This window comes from Heptranchias perlo, chromosome 44, assembly GCF_035084215.1.
Source record: "Heptranchias perlo isolate sHepPer1 chromosome 44, sHepPer1.hap1, whole genome shotgun sequence".
Classification (NCBI taxonomy): Eukaryota; Metazoa; Chordata; class Chondrichthyes; order Hexanchiformes; family Hexanchidae; genus Heptranchias; species Heptranchias perlo.
In genome coordinates, this window is record NC_090368.1 from 2,838,460 (window position 1) to 2,866,361 (window position 27,902).

Consider the following 27,902-nt stretch of genomic DNA (forward strand, 5'->3'; position numbering starts at 1 on the left):
CCCCGTAGTGTCTGAGTGAACACTCCAACTTAGTGCCAGGTTAGAGGTAGTTCTGTGGAGCCACCCCATTAGCAATTGGATGGAGCGTGCCACAAACTCATTTCAGATTGAAATCACCAGGCACCTGCCCCTCTCCCCGGCACTAACAAAGGTTCAGCATCAGACCGACCAACGAAGGCGGGATCCTAATTACCCGAATTCACTGAAACAGGGTGAGCCGCTCCTATAGACCTGTAATCCTTCACTGATCGAGAGCCGGAGTTCGGCTGCACTTCACAGAGCTCTGGCCAGTCACCGTTGGGAGAGTGTAGATGGGTGTTTGGGTGGGCAAAGAGGGGGGGGCAGGTTGGGAGGTTTGATTGGCTAATTGAGTTGGAGAGACTGTGATCGATTCATAAATAAATCACCTTTCAAGATAAGATGCCAGCTTCCTTTTTCCAGTGGGAGAGAGTTTACATTCAGTATGAAATTCTCTGACTCTATGCGTGCATCCGCCCCCTGACTTTCTCCCTACATCAGGGAGAAAATAGCAGCAAGACCGAAAACTACCACCCCGTGCTCCAGCGTGTTTCCGTCGTTCAACGTGACTTTGTAGGCGGCCAGTTCTTCCTTCAGACCGTCCTCGCTGGCGGTGCACTTGAAAAGCCCCTCGCTCATCGGGACCTCCCCGTTAAATATCAGCGGGCAGGAGCCATCCTTGATGGTGCAGGCAAACTGATCCTTCTGGTTGTAGCTCCACGTGTAGACGGCATGGTACGACTTCACCGGGCACGGCAAGTAGAGGTAGGCACCTGAATTGATGGTCAACTCTTTTGGCTGCTCGCCAAACACCTCGACATCTGTGGGGGGAACAGAGAAATTCATTGAAATTCTTTCCTACTCATTCGATTAGGTTCCCTTCCCCCCTCCCTCCACCCCGTCAACCACCACTTCATATAACATTGCCCCGACAGGGGAAGCTATACACGCAAATAAGGAAAGGAATATTCCACCTCTATTGGGAGGGGCGGGGAATTGAATATTTCACCAATTGTTGCACTCACTGTTAGCATCAAGTAGACCCAGGTCAGTACAACACGGGTTAGTTGCAGAGTAAAGCTCCCTCTACACTGTCCCATCAAACACTCCCAGGGCAGTACAACACGGGTTAGATACAGAGTAAAGCTCCCTCTACACTGTCCCATCAAACACTCCCAGGGCAGTACAACACGGGTTAGTTGCAGAGTAAAGCTCCCTCTACACTGTCCCATCAAACACTCCCAGGGCAGGTACAGCACGGGTTAGTTGCAGAGTAAAGCTCCCTCTACACTGTCCCATCAAACACTCCCAGGGCAGGTACAGCACGGGTTAGATACAGAGTAAAGCTCCCTCTACACTGTCCCATCAAACACTCCCAGGGCAGGTACAGCACGGGTTAGTTGCAGAGTAAAGCTCCCTCTACACTGTCCCATCAAACACTCCCAGGGCAGGTACAGGGTTAGATACAGAGTAAAGCTCCCTCTACACTGTCCCATCAAACACTCCCAGGGCAGGTACAGCACGGGTTAGTTGCAGAGTAAAGCTCCCTCTACACTGTCCCATCAAACACTCCCAGGGCAGGTACAGCACGGGTTAGTTGCAGAGTAAAGCTCCCTCTACACTGTCCCATCAAACACTCCCAGGGCAGGTACAGCACGGGTTAGATACAGAGTAAAGCTCCCTCTACACTGTCCCATCAAACACTCCCAGGCCAGGTACAGGGTTAGATACAGAGTAAAGCTCCCTCTACACTGTCCCATCAAACACTCCCAGGGCAGGTACAGGGTTAGATACAGAGTAAAGCTCCCTCTACACTGTCCCATCAAACACTCCCAGGGCAGGTACAGGGTTAGATACAGAGTAAAGCTCCCTCTACACTGTCCCATCAAACACTCCCAGGGCAGGTACAGCACGGGTTAGATACAGAGTAAAGCTCCCTCTACACTGTCCCATCAAACACTCCCAGGGCAGGTACAGCACGGGTTAGATACAGAGTAAAGCTCCCTCTACACTGTCCCATCAAACACTCCCAGGGCAGGTACAGCACGGGTTAGATACAGAGTAAAGCTCCCTCTACACTGTCCCATCAAACACTCCCAGGGCAGGTACAGCACGGGTTAGATACAGAGTAAAGCTCCCTCTACACTGTCCCATCAAACACTCCCAGGGCAGGTACAGCACTGGTTAGATACAGAGTAAAGCTCCCCCTACACCGTCCCATCAAACACTCCCAGGGCAGGTACAGCACTGGTTAGATACAGAGTAAAGCTCCCTCTACACTGTCCCATCAAACACTCCCAGGGCAGGTACAGGGTTAGATACAGAGTAAAGCTCCCTCTACACTCTCCCATCAAACACTCCCAGGGCAGGTACAGCACTGGTTAGATACAGAGTAAAGCTCCCTCTACACTGTCCCATCAAACACTCCCAGGGCAGGTACAGCACTGGTTAGATACAGAGTAAAGCTCCCTCTACACTCTCCCATCAAACACTCCCAGGGCAGGTACAGGGTTAGATACAGAATAAAGCTCCCTCTACACTGTCCCATCAAACACTCCCAGGGCAGGTACAGCACTCCCTCTACACTGTCCCAACAATGTACCTCAGTCACAACCTTACAAAAGCACCCTCTACTGCACCAGTGAGACATTTTCTTTTCCATTTCCCACACCATCCATCCTGTAACCTCGAGTTGGATTGGCAATGTAGTGCTAAATTATGGACAGTCTGCGCTTCGGGGCCAGTTAGATCTGGGTGTAGACGACCCCAAACTCGTTTCACGTTGGACCCTTACTTTCAGCAGAAAGAGACCTTCATCGGATCATTCATAGAATCATAGAATGATACAGCACAGAAAGAGGCCATTTGGCCCATCATGCCTGTGCTGGCTCTTTGGTAGAGCTATCCAATTAGTCCCACTCCCTCCCCAACCCAGGCTCTTTCCCCATGGCCCTGCAAATTTTTTCCCTTCAGGTATTCTGGACTGAATTTCAACTTGGGTCCCGAAGTACAAAGCCAGTCTAACCTGCTCCTCCTTGCAAACCTTTCAATCCCTTCGAGAACAGACTGGAGCTGTTAGTTTCCCCTGCTCCTTGTCCTGTGGAACATCTGCACAATTCATTTTCTGCCCATTTCTGTAAAGGCTCAGAAGCTCTGAATTAGAAAACTGCACTGAAACATGTCAAAGCACCACTCAGCTGCACCGCCTGCTCTGGTACTTAGACAAACAGAACAGGAAGATCCCCAGTTCCTTGCCTGGTCTGCGTTTGGTTAGCTTTTTAAAAATTCATTCTTTGGCTGTGGGCGTCGCTGGCAAGGTCGGCATTTATTGCCCATCCCCTAGTTGCCCCTTGAGAAGGTGGCGGTGAGCCGCCGCCTTGAACCTCTGCAGTCCGTGTGGTGAAGGTACAGTTAGGTCGGGAGTTCCAGGATTTTGACCCAGCGACGTTGAAGGAATGGCCGATATATGCGGGATGTGTGTCACTCGGAGGGAAGCTTGGAGGTGGTGTTGTTCCCGTGCACCTGCTGCCCTTGTCCTTGTAGGTGGTAGAGGTCGCGGGTTTGGGAGGTGCTGTCGAAGAAGCCTTTGCGAGTCGCAGCAGTGCATCCTGTGGATGGTGCACACTGCAGCCACAGTGCGCCGGTGGGAGAGGGAGTGGATGTTTAGGGTGGTGGATGGGGTGCCGATCAATGGGCTGCTTTGTCCTGGATGGTGTCGAGCTGCTTGAGTGTTGTTGGAGCTGCACTCATCCAGGCAAGTGGAGAGTATTCCATCACACTCCTGACTTGTGCCTTGTAGGTGATGGAGAGGCTTTGGGGAGTCAGGAGGTGAGTCACTCGCCGCAGAATACCCAGCCAATCTCAGCTGGAGCAGCAGTTTGGTGGGAACAAATGACCCCTGGGTTTGGGAGGGAGAAAAATCAGCCAGGGCTCATCTGTGGATCACTGTCCAACTGGAAAGGGCAGGTGTGTAAAGACAGGATCGGGCTTGGTTGTAATGCCCTTCACAGTTGAATAGCCTGTGCAAACTCATGGCCTAAGTGCACACCTGAAACATGGCCCCTGGGTGAGGTGCCTGCGGCACTGTAAGGCAGCAAGAGTCGGCAGCTTCGAGAGGGGGAAGCAGTTGGAAAGGGGAGAAACCGTCAGCCATGCGCACTGAGCTGATGTAAGCTGGGTAGCCAGGGTCCGTCTCTGAAACTGAAGCAGGGATTACCTGATGCGCCGTCACAAATGGAGACATTGAGCTGCTCAACATTCTGGAGGATCTCACTGCAATGGGAATAAAACACTCAGTGAATGCCCCGTAACACGCTCAGTCCTGTAATACAATCAGGACACAGTTATTTGTAAAGCACATTGTGTTACAAGCCATCAACAATAAGAAATGAAATCAGAAGGTTGGGCTTATTATTTAAATTTGTCATTTTTTTTGTGGGGGAGTAAGTTCTGTACACGTTGAGGTGAGAGGTGTCAAAGACAATGGAACACTTTTTCATTTCAGGCCCTCACTGTCAGCATCAAACACTCCCAGGGCAGGTACAGCACGGGTTAGATACAGAGTAAAGCTCCCTCTACACTGTCCCATCAAACACTCCCAGGGCAGGTACAGCACGGGTTAGATACAGAGTAAAGCTCCCTCTACACTGTCCCATCAAACACTCCCAGGGCAGGTACAGCACGGGTTAGATACAGAATAAAGCTCCCTCTACACTGTCCCATCAAACACTCCCAGGGCAGGTACAGCACGGGTTAGATACAGAGTAAAGCTCCCTCTACACTGTCCCATCAAACACTCCCAGGGCAGGTACAGCACGGGTTAGATACAGAGTAAAGCTCCCTCTACACTGTCCCGTCAAACACTCCCAGGGCAGGTAAAGCACGGGTTAGATACAGAGTAAAGCTCCCTCTACACTGTCCCATCAAACACTCCCAGGGCAGGTACAGCACGGGTTAGATACAGAGTAAAGCTCCCTCTTCACTGTCCCATCAAACACTCCCAGAGCAGGTACAGGGTTAGATACAGAGTAAAGCTCCCTCTACACTGTCCCATCAAACACTCCCAGGGCAGGTACAGCACGGGTTAGATACAGAGTAAAGCTCCCTCTACACTGTCCCATCAAACACTCCCAGGGCAGGTACAGCACGGGTTAGATACAGAATAAAGCTCCCTCTACACTGTCCCATCAAACACTCCCAGGGCAGGTACAGCACGGGTTAGATACAGAGTAAAGCTCCCTCTACACTGTCCCATCAAACACTCCCAGGGCAGGTACAGCACGGGTTAGATACAGAGTAAAGCTCCCTCTACACTGTCCCGTCAAACACTCCCAGGGCAGGTAAAGCACGGGTTAGATACAGAGTAAAGCTCCCTCTACACTGTCCCATCAAACACTCCCAGGGCAGGTACAGCACGGGTTAGATACAGAGTAAAGCTCCCTCTTCACTGTCCCATCAAACACTCCCAGAGCAGGTACAGGGTTAGATACAGAGTAAAGCTCCCTCTACACTGTCCCATCAAACACTCCCAGAGCAAGTACAGGGTTAGATACAGAGTAAAGCTCCCTCTTCACTGTCCCATCAAACACTCCCAGGGCAGGTACAGGGTTAGATACAGAGTAAAGCTCCCTCTGCACTGTCCCATCAAACACTCCCAGGGCAGGTACAGGGTTAGATACAGAGTAAAGCTCCCTCTACACTGTCCCATCAAACACTCCCAGAGCAAGTCCAGCACGGGTTAGATACAGAGTAAAGCTCCCTCTACACTGTCCCATCAAACACGCTCAGGGCAGGGACAACAATAATGTTGAAGCTTTTCACCTTCATGGGCTTCTTGTAAGGTGCATAACGTGGAGCTTTGGGGACACAAGTAAAGTTGAAGATCATGCTCCCATTAATCTGTATATATCTCTCAAACTGCTAATACTAAAAGATCTTGGTTTTCTGACCTAGGATTTATCCACCAAGGAGACAACAGCACTAAGCATAGTCCTTTTCCTTCGAGCGACACACGGACAGAACAAATACGAGAGGCAGAGAACGATTGAACAGTTGAACAAGGGAGAGACGGAGGACAATGAAAGCTGTCAAATGAGGTTGGTCAAAGGCAGTCTGGAAATGAGGTCTGTAAATTGAGGCCCTACCTGTCACTAACATTCAGCTCCCGAGGAATGGACGCACACTTCTCTTTGGCTGTATCCCATCCACAGTACGGGTCTCTGGCAGCGACACACTGCTTACAGGTGTTTCCGTACCCCTCACAGTTTGCTAGTGGTAGACGAACCGTCTCCAGTGGGGTCCCAACAAATAGGTGGCCCTGAAAGGAATCAGTCAACAAATCAGTCAGAGTAAGCACTTTGTGTGCTGTGTACAATGTGCTGGCACCAATTGCACATTCTGTGACCAGTATGGTTGCAAAGGGACATGGATGGATTGCCTGAGTGGGCAAAACTATGGCAAATGGAGTTCAGTGTCCCTAATGTTGCTATGTGATGTTACTGCATGTGGTTTCATGTAGAAGGAGCTGTATCTCAAGTGAATCCAATACAAGCTGTGTGATGCATCCCACCTCCCCAATAACTTGATGGGTAAATGCACCCCCCATTGTGGTACTGAACCACACAGAACAGGAAGACCAGAGTCTTGATTCCCAGTCTGGACTGATCCCAACTGGGGGAGCAGTAGGTGGCCTCAGTGGAGGGGGTGCGTAAATCAGCTTAAGTCCCAGTTCCCGATCTCCATCTCGTGACTCTGACTGGAAATTGCACGGGTGATGACAGGATAGGGTTCAGCTCTGATACTCCTGTGGGTGAATAGCTTGCTGGCACTATCTAGGCTCACACATGAAAAACTGTGATGGTAAGGTACAGGAGGGGTGCCCGTCCAGAAAAGTGACTTCAGAAACTTTCCCCACAACGCCACTATTGTCCAGATCCTGGAACTACATCGTTACAGTCAACTGTTTACATGCAAGATTAGCATTCTAACCTCATTCCTAACAACAACTTGCATTTATACAGCACCTTTAACACAGTAAAATGTCTCAAGGCGTTTAACAGGAGTGATTATCCAACAAAATTTGACACATAGCCATATAAGGAGATATTAGGACAGGTGACCAAAAGCTTGATCAAAGAGGTAGGTTTTAAGGAGCGTCTTAAAGGAGGAGAGAGGTGGAGAGGTTTAGAGAGGGAATTCCACAGCTTAGGGTCTAGGCAGCTGAAAGAGGCAAAGAGAGTAGGGGATGCGCGAGAGGCCAGAGTTGGAGGAGCACAGAGATCTCGGAGGGTTGCAGCTTCAGTGTTAAAGGTCGACGTAAAAGGGTGACCAAAAATCATGAGAACAGGAAGTTGGACGGGGAGCGTGCACGTACACAAGTTTATTTTAATAATACAAGAGATTATTCTCCAATTTGCCCGTCCCCATCTCTCCTGAAGGAGCTGTCTCATGCTGGGCACGTGTTCCACAGGTTCCCTTTCCGTAGGTCACCCAAGTGGGCATTTTTCACACGTGAATCTGGACAGTGAGTTGGCAGGGCGTCAGACCATGAAAGGCATCACGGCTGAGCCCGATCCTGCGCTCATTTGATGTGTACACACACACACACACACACACGTTCCCTTTCCTGCAGGAGTCCCTGGCTCGCAATCAGAAACAGGAGTCCTGATTTTTTTTTTCTCCTGTCCTTCCCAGGGATGCTGAGGTTGAATGTGGCATCCCAGTTCCTGTCCCAGCTGAGATGACTTAATTCAGCACCGCCTGGTCTGTATGGCTCAGTGCCACATTGCACTCTCACCCCGCTATGCATCAGGGAATCGGGTGACATGCTGCTTATCTGAATATTACCGTTCCAGAGTCCAGAGTCATGGCGGAGATGGGAGCTTCGGTCTGAAAGGGGCTGAGCTCAGAAATGATGAAGGATTTCCCATTGCTGTGAAGAACTTTATGGATCTTCCCGTTTCCTTTAAAAATAAATCGAAACAAATAACAATTAAAAACATACACACACATTTACCACACCCACAGAATATATGCCAACTACATATCTGACCCATAGAGCCTAAATCCAACCTACAGTAAAGGCACCCAACCACAGAACTTGTAGCCTGGTCCCACCTGGCACAATTAGTGTATATACCTCAGTCCCACCTGGTGCAGGTTAGTGTATGTACCCCAGTCCCACCTGGTGCAGGTTAGTGTATATACCCCAGTCCCACCTGGTGCAGGTTAGTGTATGTATCCCAGTCCCACCTGGTGCAGGTTAGTGTATGTATCCCAGTCCCACCTGGTGCAGGTTAGTGTATATACCCCAGTCCTACCTGGTGCAGGTTAGTGTATATACCCCAGTCCCACCTGGTGCAGGTTAGTGTATGTATCCCAGTTCCACCTGGTGCAGGTGAGTGTATACATCCCAGTCCCACCTGGTGCAGGTTAGTGTATATACCCCAGTCCCACCTGGTGCAGGTTAGTGTATATATCCCAGTCCCACCTGGTGCAGGTTAGTGTATATATCCCAGTCCCACCTGGTGCAGGTTAGTGTATGTGCCCCAGTCCCACCTGGTGCAGGTTAGTGTATGTACCCCAGTCCCACCTGGTGCAGGTTAGTGTATGTACCCCAGTCCCACCTGGTGCAGGTTAGTGTATACATCCCAGTCCCACCTGGTGCAGGTTAGTGTATGTATCCCAGTCCCACCTGGCACAATTAGTGTATACATCCCAGTCCCACCTGGTGCAGGTTAGTGTATGTACCCCAGTCCCACCTGGTGCAGGTTAGTGTATGTATCCCAGTCCCACCTGGTGCAGGTTAGTGCATATACCCCAGTCCCACCTGGTGCAGGTTAGTGTATGTGCCCCAGTCCCACCTGGTGCAGGTTAGTGTATATATCCCAGTCCCACCTGGTGCAGGTTAGTGTATATATCCCAGTCCCACCTGGTGCAGGTTAGTGTATGTGCCCCAGTCCCACCTGGTGCAGGTTAGTGTATGTGCCACAGTCCCACCTGGTGCTGGTTAGTGTATACACCCCAGTCCCACCTGGTGCAGGTTAGTGCATGTACCCCAGTCCCACCTGGTGCAGGTTAGTGTATATATCCCAGTCCCACCTGGTGCAGGTTAGTGTATGTACCCCAGTCCCACCTGGTGCAGGTTAGTGTATGTACCCCAGTCCCACCTGGTGCAGGTTAGTGTATGTATCCCAGTCCCACCTGGTGCAGGTTAGTGTATGTATCCCAGTCCCACCTGGTGCAGGTTAGTGTATGTACCCCAGTCCCACCTGGTGCAGGTTAGTGTATGTATCCCAGTCCCACCTGGTGCAGGTTAGTGTATGTACCCCAGTCCCACCTGGTGCAGGTTAGTGTATGTATCCCAGTCCCACCTGGTGCAGGTTAGTGTATGTACCCCAGTCCCACCTGGTGCAGGTTAGTGTATGTATCCCAGTCCCACCTGGTGCAGGTTAGTGTATGTATCCCAGTCCCACCTGGTGCAGGTTAGTGTATGTATCCCAGTCCCACCTGGTGCAGGTTAGTGTATATACCCCAGTCCCACCTGGTGCAGGTTAGTGTATATACCCCAGTCCCACCTGGTGCAGGTTAGTGTATGTACCCCAGTCCCACCTGGTGCAGGTTAGTGTATATACCCCAGTCCCACCTGGTGCAGGTTAGTGTATGTACCCCAGTCCCACCTGGTGCAGGTTAGTGTATACACCCCCGTCCCACCTGGTGCAGGTTAGTGTATGTATCCCAGTCCCACCTGGTGCAGGTTAGTGTATACACCCCCGTCCCACCTGGTGCAGGTTAGTGTATATACCCCAGTCCCACCTGGTGCAGGTTAGTGTATATACCCCAGTCCCACCTGGTGCAGGTTAGTGTATGTATCCCAGTCCCACCTGGTGCAGGTTAGTGTATATAACCCAGTCCCACCTGGTGCAGGTTAGTGTATATACCTCAGTCCCACCTGGTGCAGGTTAGTGTATACACCCCCGTCCCACCTGGTGCAGGTTAGTGTATATACCCCCATCCCACCTGGTGCAGGTTAGTGTATGTACCCCAGTCCCACCTGGTGCAGGTTAGTGTATACACCCCCGTCCCACCTGGTGCAGGTTAGTGTATATATCCCAGTCCCACCTGGTGCAGGTTAGTGTATATACCCCAGTCCCACCTGGTGCAGGTTAGTGTATGTATCCCAGTCCCACCTGGTGCAGGTTAGTGTATATACCCCAGTCCCACCTGGTGCAGGTTAGTGTATGTACCCCAGTCCCACCTGGTGCAGGTTAGTGTATATATCCCAGTCCCACCTGGTGCAGGTTAGTGTATGTATCCCAGTCCCACCTGGTGCAGGTTAGTGTATATACCCCAGTCCCACCTGGTGCAGGTTAGTGTATGTACCCCAGTCCCACCTGGTGCAGGTTAGTGTATGTACCCCAGTCCCACCTGGTGCAGGTTGGTGTATGTACCCCAGTCCCACCTGGTGCAGGTTAGTGTATGTATCCCAGTCCCACCTGGTGCAGGTTAGTGTATGTATCCCAGTCCCACCTGGTGCAGGTTAGTGTATGTATCCCAGTCCCACCTGGTGCAGGTTAGTGTATGCACCCCAGTCCCACCTGGTGCAGGTTAGTGTATGCACCCCAGTCCCACCTGGTGCAGGTTAGTGTATGTACCCCAGTCCCACCTGGTGCAGGTTAGTGTATGTACCCCAGTCCCACCTGGTGCAGGTTAGTGTATGTACCCCAGTCCCACCTGGTGCAGGTTAGTGTATGTATCCCAGTCCCACCTGGTGCAGGTTAGTGTATATATCCCAGTCCCACCTGGTGCAGGTTAGTGTATACATCCCAGTCCCACCTGGTGCAGGTTAGTGTATACATCCCAGTCCCACCTGGTGCAGGTTAGTGTATGTACCCCAGTCCCACCTGGTGCAGGTTGGTGTATGTACCCCAGTCCCACCTGGTGCAGGTTAGTGTATATACCCCAGTCCCACCTGGTGCAGGTTAGTGTATGTATCCCAGTCCCACCTGGTGCAGGTTAGTGTATGTACCCCAGTCCCACCTGGTGCAGGTTAGTGTATGTACCCCAGTCCCACCTGGTGCAGGTTAGTGTATGTACCCCAGTCCCACCTGGTGCAGGTTAGTGTATGTACCCCAGTCCCACCTGGTGCAGGTTAGTGTATGTACCCCAGTCCCACCTGGTGCAGGTTAGTATATGTATCCCAGTCCCACCTGGTGCAAGTCACTGCCTGTTTACTAATGACATAGCATGTAACATACCCGTGCCAAGGAACAAGACATGATAGAAGTTCTGGCTGACACCCTTGACTCTGTCAGCAGTGATCCTGGTGTAGCTGCTGTGCTTCATGACATAGAGAGGGTGCCTCTTGATAGGGTAGATGGGGTCCTCAATCTCTGGGTGGTTCCTGATCGCTGTCAGAACATTTTTATGCACGTTGCTGGTGGTGCACTGAGAGAATGGAAACAGATCAGTAGAATTTATGAAACATACGAGACTGTCCCCCGTTCCTGGTTTTGATCCCACCTCCCAAATATCAGTTATTCTATATGTGGTCCCTGTGCATGAAAATAAAATTTTGCTTGTAATTAAACTTAAAACATCCTAGTTTAAGCACACATATTTATAGATTATTTCAGTTTGACAGATTGGGGAGGACCAGGGAACACGAGCTTAAACTACACAAGAGTGGGAATAGACTGGGTATTAGGCAGTTCTCCTGTTCCCAGAGAGTAGTGAGCCTCTGGAATGTGTTGCTGGTGGGTGCTGACTCTGCACACCTTAAAGAGGGAGCTGGACCCATCCTTGACTGGGACAGAGATCGCATCATCTGGAAGGTTAGTGGCTTTACAGGTAACACCTGGTCCATGTGATCTCCTGGACTGGTTTTGAGCATCTGAGGAGGTCGGAGAGGAATTTACCAGGGTACTTTTTCCCCTTATGGCCCTGGGTTTTTCTCTTTTGCCTTTCCCAGAAGCTTACATGGTTGCAGAGCGAAAGTGGGGGAGGTGGGGGTGTGTGGTGTCGTCACGATGTCCAGGCATCATGAATGTGGGGCAGGCTTGATGGACCAGCTGGTCAGTTCCTGCCCAAGTGTTCATAAATAGTATAAAATAAAATATGAATATAGGAAAGCAATGGAGTGCAATGGTGTCTCCTGCAGCACGACACAAAACATTAGTCAAGGTTTCACCACCAACTGAAAATTGTAGTTCACTATTACATTTTTAGAAAACTAGTGGATGCCCCATGCATTTCCCATGGTAAGCTGGATGATACACTGCTTCACATGGACAGGAACGGTACCACATGATGCACAATGTTTTAATCTGCTGCAAATATAGAGCTACCTGGCTCTTAAGGCCACAAAAATCTGTTTTTTGTTAAGTAAAGGGTCTTCCACAATCAGAGTTTAATTGTTTGGTGAGGGACTGGCACGGGGTGAGGTAAATCAGTTTATCTGAAATCAGACATTCTGGCTCCCTTGTCAATTAGGTATTTGTTGGTAGTGGAGTTTATTTGTACATTACCTTTTTTTAAAAAAAAATTGTTGAAGACATTTCCATATGAGCTAATCAGTGTCAGAAATTTGCCTAGAATTGTGAGACGGGAAATGCTAGCTGCTGAACAGGAAATGGATGCATGTGTAAAGTTTATAAATGTGTTACAATATACCAGCAGGGCTGTGGTGTTGCTCGTGGTAATTTGGATGATGAGGACGGGAGCGTTACACCGTATGTATCATCTTGCTGCTAAGTTGAACCTGTTTCTTTAAGCCTACAAAGTCTAATTGATAAGTGAACACTGGGCGACTTCAAAGGCTAATTGCTATTTTGGCTGGGGATCAGTACCCTGACTTTGTGGGAATGCTGGTTAAGAGCCTGCAGATATTGTGGCTCTGGTATTTTCTGTTCCTGGAGAATGTCATGTACAATGCAGATGGCTGCCTTTGTTTGTACTTTGAAAAAAAAAAATGATGTGACAAATGAAATTTGCATTAGACCGTGTGTGATGTCTGACGTGTGACAGACGGGCAATACTAGACGTGATTTTTTTACCACGTTTCTAACCTCAAAATAACTGCATTTGAATACAAAACTGAATCATTTATCTGCTGTATAACACAGATGTTCTTATGCAAAACTCCACCCGTTTCTCAACTGTAACTGAACTTTTACTACAATCCAAACCAGCTTCTATAAAGCAAGGGAGATAATAACACGGGTTTCCTGATCACCATCCCAGGCAGTTTTACTTTTTCCATTAAGAATATATTTTCTATCTGGCCGCAAGTTGGATCATCGGAACTCCTCGATTAGATTCCAGTCTGTAACTCACTCCCGGGTCTCTGTTATTCTATATATTAACTCCCCCGAACCCCTCGATTAGATTCCAGTCTGTAACTCACTCCCGGGCATCCGTCATTCTATATATAAACCCCCCGAACCCCTCGATTAGATCCCAGCCTGTAACTCACTCTCGGGTCTCTGTTATTCTATATATAAACCCCCCCGAACCCCTTGATTAGATTCCAGTCTGTAACTCACTCCCGGGCATCCGTCATTCTATATATAAACCCCCCGAACCCCTCGATTAGATCCCAGCCTGTAACTCACTCCCGGGTATCTGTTTTTCTATATATAAACCCCCCGAACCCCTCGATTAGATTCCAGCCTGTAACTCACTCCCGGGCATCCGTCATTCTATATATAAACCCCCCCGAACCCCTTGATTAGATTCCAGTCTGTAACTCACTCCTGGGCATCCGTCATTCTGTATATTAACTCCCCCGAACCCGTTGATTAGATTCCAGCCTGTAACTCACTCCCGGGTCTCTGTTATTCTATATATAAACCCCCGGCCCCTCTCCATACTGTAATCCAGTGTGTGTTGTTTGACTGCGGAGGGGATATTGCAGCTGAGCCTCACCCTGTCTTCATACAACACACGTGAACTTTCCAGCAGGGGTCACTGGATAGGGATGAGAAGCAGGAACCCTGACTGGTTTCCTCCTCCCTTCCCCCTCCCCGAGATACTGACCATCTCCCTAGCAAAGATCATCTCACTCGACGGAGACTGGAAGTTGAACTTCGAGATCAGTTCAGTTGCCGATTCTCGAGCTGAGCCACGGGAGAGCTAGGACAAACTCAATTCATACAAAACACTCTCGTACCGTTCCTGGCCTCTGATTCCCCGCCAGGTTGCCAGTGAAACCCTTCAGTTTGGAGGTTTTAAATGCCCGGTCTATGTCCCCTTGTGAATAGGCGCAGACTGCAGTGGAGTTCCTAGAGAAAACAGAATATCAGCAAGTCAATTCCGAGACTGCCTACTGTCCCACAGTGCCACACTTTCTGTTTGTATCAGGCACCACGTCCTATCCCCTTTTCATCCTTCAACTGAAGGGTCTCTTGGATAACCAACTTTGGTTTTCAGCTCATGCACTGCAACACTGGGCACCATGCATATTAGGCCCAATGCAGCCACTGCAGATGCACCCGGTTCATCGCCCTGGAGAGCTTGGCCTCCACTTGGAACCAGCTGTGAACCCTGCCCTGTGTGCGCTCCAAGATCAGAAACTCTCCACACAGGGAACAGCAAACCATGATTCTACCAGTGGGTTTTGCCGCCTTCATCCATATTCTGCCCGTGTCCCGGCTGGCACAGTCTACTCTTCGTGCCCTGCTCCGACATCAGCTGGTAATCTGTCACCCACAACACCCTCTTCCCCGATCCATTTCACCTTGTTGCATCTCCTTGTTTATTACGGTGTGTAACAGGTTGTTCCTGGTACCAGTCTTTCTGAAGCAGTCCAAAGGGTGTGTTTTTATTCAAAGTATAGAGAAGGAGCTTGGGGCTCCCGTCTTTCGTTCTCATGCTCATCTACATTCCTCTCACCTGTGAGCCCACAACACATGGTTCAAGCCATGGAGTCTCACGGGCAACCTAAAAGGGTATAATCACCAATCTCGCACTCCCAGCGGGGGGGCTTTGCTCATGGGTCAGAGAATTCAGTGCTCCACCCACCTCCAACCCACACTCCCTTCAAACGCAAATCCTCATGGAAGCAGTGAATTTACGCTATGAGTATAAATCTACGGTCCTATTCATTCGCATCGATCTCAAACTGCTGATAAACATAAGAACATAAGAAATAGGAGCAGGAGTAGGCCAACCGGCCCTTCGAGCCTGCTCCGCCATTTAATAAGATCATGGCTGATCTGATCCTAACCTCAAATCTAAATTCATGTCCAATTTCCTGCCCGCTCCCTGTAACCCCTAATTCCCTTCACTTCTAGGAAACTGTCTATTTCTGCTTTGAATTTATTCAATGATGTAGCTTCCACAGCTTCCTGGGGCAGCAAATTCCACAGACCTACCACCCTCTGAGTGAAGAAGTTTCCCCTCATCTCAGTTTTGAAGGAGCAGCCCCTTATTCTAAGATTATGCCCCCTAGTTCTAGTTTCACCCATCCTTGGGAACATCCTCACCGCATCCACCCGATCAAGCCCCTTCACAATCTTATATGTTTCAATAAGATCGCCTCTCATTCTTCTGAACTCCAATGAGTAGAGTCCCAATCTACTCAACCTCTCCTCATATGTCCGCCCCCTCATCCCCGGGATTAACCGAGTGAACCTTCTTTGTACTGCCTCGAGAGCAAGTATGTCTTTTCTTAAGTATGGAGACCAAAACTGTATGCAGTATTCCAGGTGCGGTCTCACCAATACCTTATATAACTGCAGCAATACCTCCCTGTTTTTATATTCTATCCCCCTAGCAATAAACGCCAACATTCCGTTGGCCTTCTTGATCACCTGCTGCACCTGCATACTAACTTTTTGATTTTCTTGCACTAGGACCCCCAGATCCCTTTGTACTGCAGTACTTTCCAGTCTCTTGCCATCAAGATAATAACTTGCTCTCTGATTTTTCCTGCCAAAGTGCATAACCTCACATTTTCCAATATTGTATTGCATCTGTCAAATCTCCGCCCACTCACCCAGCCTGTCTATATCCCCCTGCAGGTTTTTTATGTCCTCCTCACTCTCTACTTTCCCTCCCATCTTTGTATCATCTGCAAACTTTGATACGTTACACTCGATCCCCTCCTCCAAATCGTTAATATAGATTTTAAAGAGTTGGGGACCCAGCACCGACCCCTGCGGAACACCACTGGCTACTGGTTGCCAGTCCGAGAATGAACCATTTATCCCAACTCTCTGCTTCCTGTTAGATAACCAATCCTCCACCCATGCCAGAATATTACCCCCAATCCAGTGCTTCTTTATCTTGAGCAATAATCTTTTATGTGGCACCTTGTCGAATGCCTTCTGGAAGTCTAAATACACTACGTCCACTGGTTCCCCTTTATCCACCCTGTACGTTATGTCCTCAAAGAACTCAAGCAAATTTGTCAGACATGACTTCCCCTTCATAAAGCCATGCTGACTTTGTCCTATTAAATTATGTTTATCCAAATGTTCTGCTACTGTCTCCTTAATAATAGACTCCAAAATTTTACCCACCACAGATGTTAGGCTAACTGGTCTATAATTTCCAGCCTTCTGCCTACTACCCTTTTTAAATAAGGGTGTTACATTAGCAGTTTTCCAATCTGCCGGGACCTTTGCCGAGTCTAGAGAATTTTGGAAAATTATTACCAAAGCATCCACAATCCCTACTGCCACTTCCCTCAAGACCCTAGGATGTAAGCCATCAGGTCCAGGGGATTTATCCGCCTTGAGTCCCATTAATTTACTGAGTACCAATTCCTTAGTGATTTAAATCGTATTTAGCTCCTCCCCCCCTAGAGCCCCCTGTTTGTCCAGTGTTGGGATGTTCTTAGTGTCCTCTACCGTAAAGACTGAAACAAAATATTTGTTCAGCATTTTTTGCCATCTCCATGTTTCCCACCATTAATTTCCCGGTCTCATCCTCTAAGGGACCTACGTTTGCCTTAGCCACCCTTTTTCTTTTTATATAACTATAGAATCTCTTGCTATCTGTTTTTATATTTTTTGCTAATTTATTTTCATAATCTATCTTCCCTTTCTTAATCAATCCTTTAGTTACTTTTTGCTGTCTTTTGAAGACTTCCCAATCTTCTATCCTCCCACTAAGTTTGGCTACCATATATGTCCTTGTTTTTAGTCGGATACTATCCTTAATTTCTTTACTTAGCCACGGATGGCTGTCATTTCTTTTACACCCTTTTTTCCTCAGTGGAATATATTTGTTTTGAAAGTTGTAAAATAACTCCTTAAATGAACACCTAAGATGCTAACAGATCTTGGTGTTCTGACTCATGATTTGCCCGACTATGAGGCAACAGTGCTCAGAACAGCCTTCCAGGCCCACAAAATTCAAAGAGGACAAACCAGCGAGTAAGAAATCTAATCACCAAAAGTTACCTGGGCTTTCATGGGCTGGAATGCTGGGACTTGGGGGGCCAAATGTGGCTCATGGACCACCGTTTGGACAGCCCTGGTCTAAACCCTCATGGAGGCTTCAAAATTAGTACCAAGACATCTCCACTGTGGTGTAAAGAAATCTGGAATGGGACCGTATGACCTGCACAGGAAACTGCTTCGTATTGAGCAGTTTCTGAGAATGCAATTTCATGAGTGGGTTGTTAATTACAGAGCAATACAGGCACTGGAGGTGATGGCACACACAGTGCGTGTCTGGAGTGAGTAAATGGGCAGAGCTCGGATATATTGTGTCTTCTGTTTGCGACACCATCTTCATCAGGCACCTGCTCTTAGCTCACATTCCTCTGTCTGTGTAACTCAGTTGGTAGCACTCTCACTGCTGAGTCAGAAGGTAGTGCATTCAAATCTCACTTGAGCACATTATCTAGGCTGGCACTCCAGTGAGGGGTTGCTGCACTGTCAGAGGTGCCATCCTTCAGATGAGATGTTAACTCACGGTCCCATCTGCCTGTTCCAGTGATTCAGATAGATCCCATGTCACTATTTGAAGAGCCGCAGGGAATTTGGCAATGTCGGCTGAAGAAGGAATGTCGGCCAGACCGGGATAAAATTGGTTAAATGGCCATTCGCGTCATTGCTGTTTGTGGGATCTCACTGTGCACAAAATAGCTTATATTGCAGCTGCACTTCGAAGTAACTTTCGACAACACCTCCCAAACCTGCGACCTTCACCGCCTAGAAGAACAAGGGCAGCAGGCACTTGGGAACACCACCACCTGCACGTTCCCCTCCGAGTCACACACCATCCCGACTTGGACATATATCGGCCGTTCCTTCATCGTGGCTGGGTCAAAATCCTGGAACTCCCTTCCTAACAGCACTGTGGGAGAACCTTCACCACACGGACTGCAGCGGTTCAAGAAGGCGGCTCACCACCACCTTCTCAAGGGGCAACTAGGGATGGGCAATAAATGCCGGCCTCGCCAGTGACGCCCATGTCCCAAAAATGAATTTTTTAAAAAAGATGGGTGGCTGCATCTGTCACAATAATTGAATGGAGTTGACTAAGGCTAACAGAGTGGATAGTCAATCACAAAGCACGGAATGGGTCCACAATGCCTAAACCCTGCAAACTCCTTTCTTCCCCTGGAGAGTTTCCACTCACCACAAGCTGGAGAAGATTCCATACACGACACTGTTCTTTGTGTCATCGTCCACAAGGAGGACAAAAGCATCTTCGATCTTGTTGAAATGCCTCGATTCAGTTGGGAAGCCACAGATTAGTCGAGCCTTCAAGAAGGTTGTCCACGAGTCTTGAAGAGCAGTCTTTGATCCTGCCTCATCAACCTGGAAAAACCCAACAGAAGGTAAATGGAGTTAGTCGTATTCAAGTCATGACCAATCTGTTGGGAAGATGGAAGGGCGTTGGGGGTGGGGTTGGTGGAGAAAGCGAGAGGGGAAACAGCTTTTGAAAGGAATTATCCTTCAAGGCCTAGAGTGGTCAGCTCGTCTGCTAAACTATAAACAAACTGTAATTTACCCACACTTCCAATTTCAGGTTCTTCCCAGGCATCGCTGGCTGCTTGAGCCCCTTCAAATCAATTTGATAATCCTTCTGTTTACCATTATGGCCTCGACTTACCCTGCCTCAGTGGTGTTCCTCAGCCCTATATCCTCACTCCCAACCATTGTTCCTTTGACACTGGTTCCTTGTTCCCCATCTATCCTCTAGACTTCACCACAGTTGGCTGCCCTGGAGGAAATTATGTCTTGACTTCACTTCCCCTTTTGAATTGCATCTAGATAACATTGGCAGAGGCCTTAGCTGAGTTGCCCGAGTTTGTAATGGACAGAGTCCCGAGCTGAGTTGATGGAGGTCTTAATAAAGGCCCTAGTTGAGAACTGGTTTTAATTCTGAGCTGGGTCTGCCTTACCTTACACACACGCCCAATCCGGGACTTGTAGGGCTCCCCGTCCAAACCAACACTGTCTTCAGTCTCACTGAAGAAAAAGTAAATTTCATCCTTGCTGCTGTCCTTCCCTTTAATCCAAGCTGAACCCACAAACGTTGGATCTAATTTGGAAGATATAAGAACCTTATTGAAACCACAGTTGAGGCTGCTGATTGAGCATGGGAATTACTTATTAACAAAAAGTACTGGAAATACAGCATTTGAAAAGACAGGTTGATGTTCTGGTGCAGACTCGTTTTTTTCTTTAATCTTAAGGTCACTGGTCAAATCTATAAAAAACCGTTTCCACAATTTCTCCAGGGTTTCCGCGGATCTTCTGCCACAGTAATGGCAGTGGATCGGGAAACCTCGGTGGAAATTAATGGCGATTGTCTCTACCTGCCCCACTTTCCAGCTTATAAAAAAAAAATCTATTTCCCAGGGTATTAAACCCATTAGCTTCTGCCTTGTGCTAGTTATCACAGCCCAGCTAATGCCCGAGGTGATATCAGCTAGCTCAGTACAGAGGGTGGGAGGTTTGGAGTTTGGGAACTTCCTGCTTTGTACCACATTAAAAGAAGGAACTTGCACCTTTCATGACCTCAGGACACCCCAAAGCGCTTTACAGTCAATTAAGTACTTTTCTGAAGCATAGTCACTGTTGTAATAAAGGAAATGAGGCAGCCAATTTTGCGCACAGCAAGCACCCACAAACAGCAATGAGATAAATGACCAGATCATCTGTTTTTTTACACGGGATAAATATTGGCCAGAACACTGGGGAGAACTCCCCCTGCACTTCTTCAAAATAGTGCATTGCGATCTTTTACATCCACCTGAGAGGGCAGACGGGGCCTTGGTTTAATGTCTCATCTGAAAGACAGCGCCTCTGAGGGGGCAGCACTCCCTCAGTACTGCACTGGGAGTGTCAGTCTGGATTTTGTGCTCAAGTCTCTTGAACCCTCAATCTTCTGACTCCGAGGCGAGAGAGCTACAGCTGGCACCGTGCTCCTCCCCTCCTCAAAATCAATTTTTCACTCCGGTCTCTTTTGGGGAAATGTTGGGAACAACACAGCAGATCAGTCGAGGACAGCACATTTACTCACTGCACCATTGCGGTGTCTCTGGAGTCTGTTTGAGTCTGGGTGATACTTACTCTGAAGCCATTTGTCCTCGGTCTTCATGTGCTTTATCCTTCCGTAACTGCGCTGAATCCCACCACTGCTCTGGCCGGTGCTGGTAATCGCTGAGTACAGATTTCCCTCTGTAGCCGAGAGAGGTGAAGTAAAATTGAATAATGTTTGTCGCTAAATCCAGCTGGGTCTCCACTGTCGTTCAGTTCATTAGCGATGGAAAATAGGCAGCCTATCGTATTGGCGCACGTGGGATTGGCGCGCAGAGGCATCAGCGCATGGGTAGGTTGCATCAGTGCGCAGACACACTGTCGGCACAGGGACACGTCGCAATGGCACTCAGCCATATACAGAAACCCATTGGACCCAACCCCTTCCCATTCGCTCCCATTGTACAGAAACCCATTGGACCCAACCCCTTCCCATTCACTCGCATTGTACAGAAACCCAATGGACCAAACCCCTTCCCATTCACTCCCATTGTATAGAATCCCAATGGACCAAATCCCTTCCCATTCACTCCCATTGTACACAATCCCAATGGACCAAACCCCTTCCCATTCACTCCCACTGTACGGAATCCCAATGGACCAAACCCCTTCCCATTCACTCGCATTGTACAGAAACCCAATGGACCAAACCCCTTCCCATTCACTCCCATTGTATAGAATCCCAATGGACCAAATCCCTTCCCATTCACTCCCATTGTATAGAATCCCAATGGACCAAATCCCTTCCCATTCACTCCCATTGTATAGAATCCCAATGGACCAAATCCCTTCCCATTCACTCCCATTGTACAGAATCCCAATGAACTCAACCCCTTCCCATTCACTCCCACTGTACCGAATCCCAATGGACCAAACCCCTTCCCATTCACTCCCATTGTATAGAATCCCAATGGACCAAATCCCTTCCCATTCACTCCCATTGTACAGAATCCCAATGGACCAAACCCCTTCCCATTCACTCCCATTGTATAGAATCCCAATGGACCAAACCCCTTCCCATTCACTCCCATTGTATAGAATCCCAATGGACCAAATCCCTTCCCATTCACTCCCATTGTACAGAAACCCAATGGACCAAACCCCTTCCCATTCACTCCCATTGTATAGAATCCCAATGGACCAAATCCCTTCCCATTCACTCCCATTGTATAGAATCCCAATGGACCAAATCCCTTCCCATTCACTCCCATTGTATAGAATCCCAATGGACCAAATCCCTTCCCATTCACTCCCATTGTACAGAATCCCAATGAACTCAACCCCTTCCCATTCACTCCCACTGTACCGAATCCCAATGGACCAAACCCTTCCCATTCACTCCCACTGTACAGAATCCCAATGAACCAAAACCCTTCCCATTCACTCCCATTGTATAGAATCCCAATGAACCAAAACCCTTCCCATTCACTCCCATTGTATAGAATCCCAATGAACCAAAACCCTTCCCATTCACTCCCATTGTATAGAATCCCAATGGACCAAACCCCTTCCCATTCACTCCCACTGTACAGAATCCCAATGGACCAAACCCTTCCCATTCACTCCCATTGTATAGAATCCCAATGGACCAAACCCCTTCCCATTCACTCCCATCGTATGGAATCTCAAAGGACCTAAACCCCTTCCCATTCATTCACATTGTGTAGAGTGTTCCAATTTTCCTGCTCAGTAACAGTGAAGCACTGATAAACATCAAACACAATAGGTACCAGTATATTTGGGAGCATATATTTGAGGAAGGGGCCCCATCCTCAAAGAGCAACCAATGGAAAATGTACCCAACTCGCTAGAGTACATTTTCCATTAGCTGCTCTTTGCTACGATTCTTCTTGTGTGAGCCCCCACACTGAGTTGCTATTCAGCTTTGTGGGCATCACAGCCAAGTCAGACCCCGTCTTCACTCAACAAGCAGACACATGTACTTTCAATCATTGCATCACTGGATGGTGACCAGGGAGAGGAAAGTGACTGATTTCCCTTCCCTCCTCCGGGAGCAGTGAGAATTTTGGCACCTTCCCCTGCCCTGGCTGAGATCAGCTCAGAGACTGAACGGGAGACCCTCGTGCTCTGCAGGGCTCAGTGCCGTACCAGGTGGTGCATTCACCCAAAGAAAAAGTCCTGAAACCTCCTTTCGCTTTCATACTGACCAACTGCGATGGTGATAGGACGTTGAATTGGTGATGGGGGTGAGATTCCTTTCCCATCCTGCGTGACCCCATGTCCCTCGTTGTCACTTGCCAGCTGTGTTCCGTTATTACGCTGAAAGAGGCAGATAGAAGTCATGTAGATTCGCTTTGGGACAATCACGGGCTGGCAGTGACCCTGCTCGTTAAACAGGGACTAATCGTTACTACGACTGACTAAACGGGTTAGTTTTAACTTTACAAAGTAACAAAAGCTTTTACCAAAAACCAGCATGTGGGATTTCCAGCGTGGGTTCCACAGACGATAAGCGTGCTGCCATTGATTCTCTCTATCACTGTGATCACATTCTCACAGAAGTCCTGTAGCAGGGGAGCAAAAGCTGAGCGTTACAATCAAGGTTGACGGCCTTAATAAGAACCAGTTCATCTACACTGGCAGTGCCCGCGGGCAAAATGTTCTAGGAATTGAGCAAGCTGCTTACTCATAAATTGAGTCCCAGGCTGTTCCAGGGACCCAAGGCCTCACCAGGAGCAGGCTATCAATTTAGTTAAACCTCTTAGAGTTGTTTCAACTTACTCATTCCAGCTTTTGATGCTAAACTAGCACGGCTGCCTTCAGTGTTTGTTGGGAATGTGATTTTCACGTTGAATTTTCGTTGTTAACCGAGAGGGCTGACAGGGCCTCGGTTTGGCGCCTCATCCAAAAGACGGCACTGCCGACAGTGCAGCGTTCCCTCAGTACTGCACAGGAGTGTTAACCTACAGTCTGTACTCAAGTCTCTAGAGTGGGGCTCAAACTCTGACTCAGGCGAGAGCATGCTACCCATTGTCACCTAAGATAAGATCTGATAAGGCCATATAGAAGTGTAAACAATGTACTGGGGTTCATTTCTAGAGGAATAGAAAGAAAAGCAGGGAGGTAATGTTAAATCAGACCACTCTTGGAATATTGTGCACAGATCTTGTCTCCATATTACAAAAAAGGATATAGAGGCACTAGAGAAAGTGCAGAAAATATTTAAAAGAATATTACCAGAATTGAGAGGATTCAACTATCAGGAAAGATTGAACAGGCTGGGGCTCTTTTCTCTGGAAAAGAGAAGACTGAGAGGAGACCTGATAGGGGCCTTTAAGATTATGAAGGGGGTTCGATAGGGTGGGATTGTGGAGACACTGTTTCCAATTGTGGGCGAGTCCGGGTACAAGGTATAAGATACTCACTGACAGATCAATTAAAGAATTGAGGAGGAATTTCTTTACCCAGAGAGTGCTGAGAATGTGGAACTCGCTATCACATGGAGTGGTTGAAGCATATAGCACTGCTACATTTAAGGGGAGGCTTGATGCATACATGAGGGAGAAAGGAATAGAGGGATACAGGGGCTGGGTGGGAAGAGGTAATTAGAATGGGAGGCTCACGTGCAGCATAAACACCGGCAGAGGGCAGTTGGGCCGAATGGCCTGTTTCTGTGCTGTAGATTCTACGTAATTCTATACAGGAGCAGCCAAACGTCTAACGATGCGCAATTAGGGTGAGTGATTAACGTCAGTTATCAGTGTGTTCACGGGATCAAACCTGGAACACACTGAGTAATGGAGGTACAGATCAGCCATGATCTAGCAGAATGGCGGGACAGGCTGGAGGGGCTGAATGGCCTCATCCTGCTCCTGTGTGCAGTGTGGAACAGGTGGAACCCTGTGAATCAGAAACAATTGCAACTACACTAATAGCAGCATCGCAATCTCCAACCAGATATCCGCTCGGTTAATGTATCAATATTCCCTACAGCAGTGCTTTATGGATGGGGCCTGATGCCCCGTAACGCCCAGTGACGGTGACCCTCCAACGTCCAGTGGCGGTGACCCCGTAACGTCCAGTGACGGTGACCCTCCAACGTCCAGTGGCGGTGACCCCGTAACGTCCAGTGGCGGTGACCCCGTAACGTGCAGTGACGGTGACCCTCCAACGCCCAGTGACGGTGACCCTCCAACGTCCAGTGACGGTGACCCCGTAACGTCCAGTGGCGGTGACCCCGTAACGTGCAGTAACGCGCAGTGGCGGTGACCCCGTAACGCCCAGTGACGGTGACCCCGTAACGCGCAGTGGCGGTGACCCCGTAACGCCCAGTGACGGTGACCCTCCAACGTCCAGTGGCGGTGACCCCGTAACGTCCAGTGACGGTGACCCTCCAACGTCCAGTGGCGGTGACCCCGTAACGTCCAGTGGCGGTGACCCTCCAACGCCCAGTGACGGTGACCCTCCAACGTCCAGTGACGGTGACCCCGTAACGTCCAGTGGCGGTGACCCCGTAACGTGCAGTAACGCGCAGTGGCGGTGACCCCGTAACGCCCAGTGACGGTGACCCCGTAACGCGCAGTGGCGGTGACCCCGTAACGCCCAGTGACGGTGACCCTCCAACGTCCAGTGGCGGTGACCCCGTAACGTCCAGTGACGGTGACCCTCCAACGTCCAGTGGCGGTGACCCCGTAACGTCCAGTGGCGGTGACCCCGTAACGTGCAGTAACGCGCAGTGGCGGTGACCCCGTAACGCGCAGTGACGGTGACCCCGTAACGCGCAGTGACGGTGACCCCGTAACGTCCAGTGGCGGTGACCCCGTAACGCGCAGTGACGGTGACCCCGTAACGCCCAGTGACGGTGACCCCGTAACGCGCAGTGACGGTGACCCCGTAACGTCCAGTGGCGGTGACCCCGTAACGTGCAGTGACGTGCAGTGGCGGTGACCCCGTAACGTGCAGTGGCGGTGACCCCGTAACGCCCAGTGACGGTGACCCCGTAACGCCCAGTGACGGTGACCCCGTAACGTCCAGTGACGGTGACCCCGTAACGTGCAGTGACGTGCAGTGACGGTGACCCCGTAACGTCCAGTGGCGGTGACCCCGTAACGTGCAGTGACGGTGACCCCGTAACGTCCAGTGGCGGTGACCCCGTAACGTGCAGTGACGTGCAGTGACGGTGACCCCGTAACGTGCAGTGGCGGTGACCCCGTAACGCCCAGTGGCGGTGACCCCGTAACGCCCAGTGGCGGTGACCCCGTAACGTGCAGTGACGGTGACCCCGCAGCGCCCAGTGACGGTGACCCCGCAAACGCCCGGCGCCGGTGACCCCGCAAACGCCCGGCGCCGGTGACCCCGCAAACGCCCAGTGATGGTGACCCCGCAAACGCCCAGTGACGGTGACTCCGCAAACGCCCAGTGACGGTGACCCCGCAAACGCCCAGTGACGGTGACCCCGCAAACGCCCAGTGACGGTGACCCCGCAAACGCCCAGTGACGGTGACCCCGCAAACGCCCAGTGACGGTGACTCCGCAAACGCCCAGTGACGGTGACCCCGCAAACGCCCAGTGACGGTGACCCCGCAAACGCCCAGTGACGGTGACCCCGTAAACGCCCAGTGACGGTGACCCCGCAAACGCCCAGTGACGGTGACCCCGCAAACGCCCAGTGACGGTGACCCCGCAAACGCCCAGTGACGGTGACCCCGCAAACGCCCAGTGACGGTGTTTTTTTGAATGGGTGCAGCAGCGTAAAACTAGCAACAGATTCTGAATGTTTAACATCTAGCATTCATTTGTAGAGCTGGGTTGCAGATGCCATCCCCCTGTCTTACCTGGGTCAGGGGCCCTCTGCTCTTACAGCTCTCCCTTGCGTTGTCATCCAGAGATAAAGGGATCTGATTGAAACAAATTTTAGATTAAATATTTCACTTACAGCACTTGTTTCAATCTTCCCTCTTGTGGTGGATCCTCTCCTAACCCAATGCAGTTAGAAGCACTCAATACTGATCTCCATCTTGCTATTTCTCCCATCCTAGTGGGGGACATCTTCCCTCTTTAGATGAAGTGGGGCCGGATGGAGAGATCCCCCCCACCACCACCACCACCACCACCAAAAGGAAGTCCCTGCATCATTGAAGATCTTTCTATTTTCCATATTTTTTAAAACACAGGTTATTTTCACAACCCAATACCAACTCGGCTGTCAGCCCACGAACCCACCGAGTGTCACCCAGTGCCAAACGTACACATTGCGCCCTCACCTGAACCCACAACCCCGCCCCCTCTGCTGTCAACCCCCTAGATCTCCCAGTGCAAAGTACAAAAAGGCAACACGAGGGCCAGTCAGTACCAGTGTATGAGAGGCATTGAATTCGGTGAAGGACACGAGCAGTACAGTCCCCGTCGCTCCGATGTAGAGTGTCTCCGATCTTTCGTCGTGGAATTGCACCGTGTGCTTTTCCAGAGTCTCAAACTCCACACGGGGCAGATCTGGAGAAGAGGATAGAAATGGTAAACGATCTGCACCTCACTCCCTCCCTCTCTCCCTCTGCATCGTCAAACGCATCTCTGCAAAAAAAATATACATTTACAAACAGCAACAGTTCCCTTCTGCCTCTCCGATCTCCCCGGGATCTATAAAGCTCTCCCAACCGCAGTAGCGATTAACTATGAACGAGATTTCCCCCCTCTCTCCATCTGGGAGGGAGGGGTGCAATTTTGTCGCATTGGGTTCGGAATTGCTGCATTGCAGCTTGCGGCAGAGCAAGATCCCAGGACAGGAAAAAGGGATCATTATGAATTAAAATATTACATCCAGTTAACCAGCAGAGCTAAGGAGGATTATTAGGGAGACGGGTGAACTTAAAACAATGTTATCAATACATACAAGATTTTTTTTTTTTGCAGGGATAAAAAAAACATCTGGAACATCTGGCATTATAAATTCTACTTTGAAATGTACCTTTCAGCGTAAATTTCAGTCTGGGAATCCTTTCTGCTGACCCCAGGAGCAGGAGGTGAGCCAGCACCAAAAGCTGTGCGTTCAGCATCTCGGAGCCTTATCTCCTCTCCCGATCTCCTCCTTCTCTGCTTCTCTTTACGTGGAAGCGGATGCGCCGAGGTCCCTCTCTCTCCCTTTCTCACTCACCCCCTGGCGACGTGTCTCTACGTCTGCGGTTACGGAACGCAGCCTAAAGATGTTAGCGGCTGGGCTGCACCGCATTTTTTTTTCCTCTTGCCTAGGGTGGGGTCCCTATGACACAGGCAAGGGAGAAAAAAAGAACTACCCAGTGCTGCAAATCTCCTCCCTGCAATGGCTTTAGTGTTTAAGCTAGAGCCCTCCAGACTGGGAAGGTGCCAAGTTCATACTCTCCCCAGTCCATGCTGGGAAAGCTGATTAGAGTACTTTATGTTTTGTTA

The 27,902-nt window shown here is 49.6% G+C and overlaps 1 protein-coding gene across 1 annotated transcript; it reads right to left on the reverse strand.

The window, feature by feature from the left end:
* Positions 1-27,612, reverse strand: si:ch211-113g11.6 (uncharacterized protein LOC559008 homolog). Its single transcript, XM_067975892.1, has 14 exons — positions 27,445-27,612; positions 26,833-26,972; positions 26,315-26,377; positions 22,946-23,044; positions 22,688-22,799; positions 20,553-20,660; positions 19,379-19,518; positions 18,610-18,791; positions 14,186-14,297; positions 11,274-11,463; positions 7,864-7,979; positions 6,162-6,334; positions 4,235-4,290; positions 1-839 (listed from the first exon to the last, which is right to left on the reverse strand). The coding sequence occupies exons 1-14, from the start codon at positions 27,530-27,532 to the stop codon at positions 511-513; spliced, it is 1,908 nt and encodes a 635-aa protein (XP_067831993.1). The 5' UTR covers positions 27,533-27,612; the 3' UTR covers positions 1-510.
* Positions 27,613-27,902: the final 290 nt, after the last annotated feature.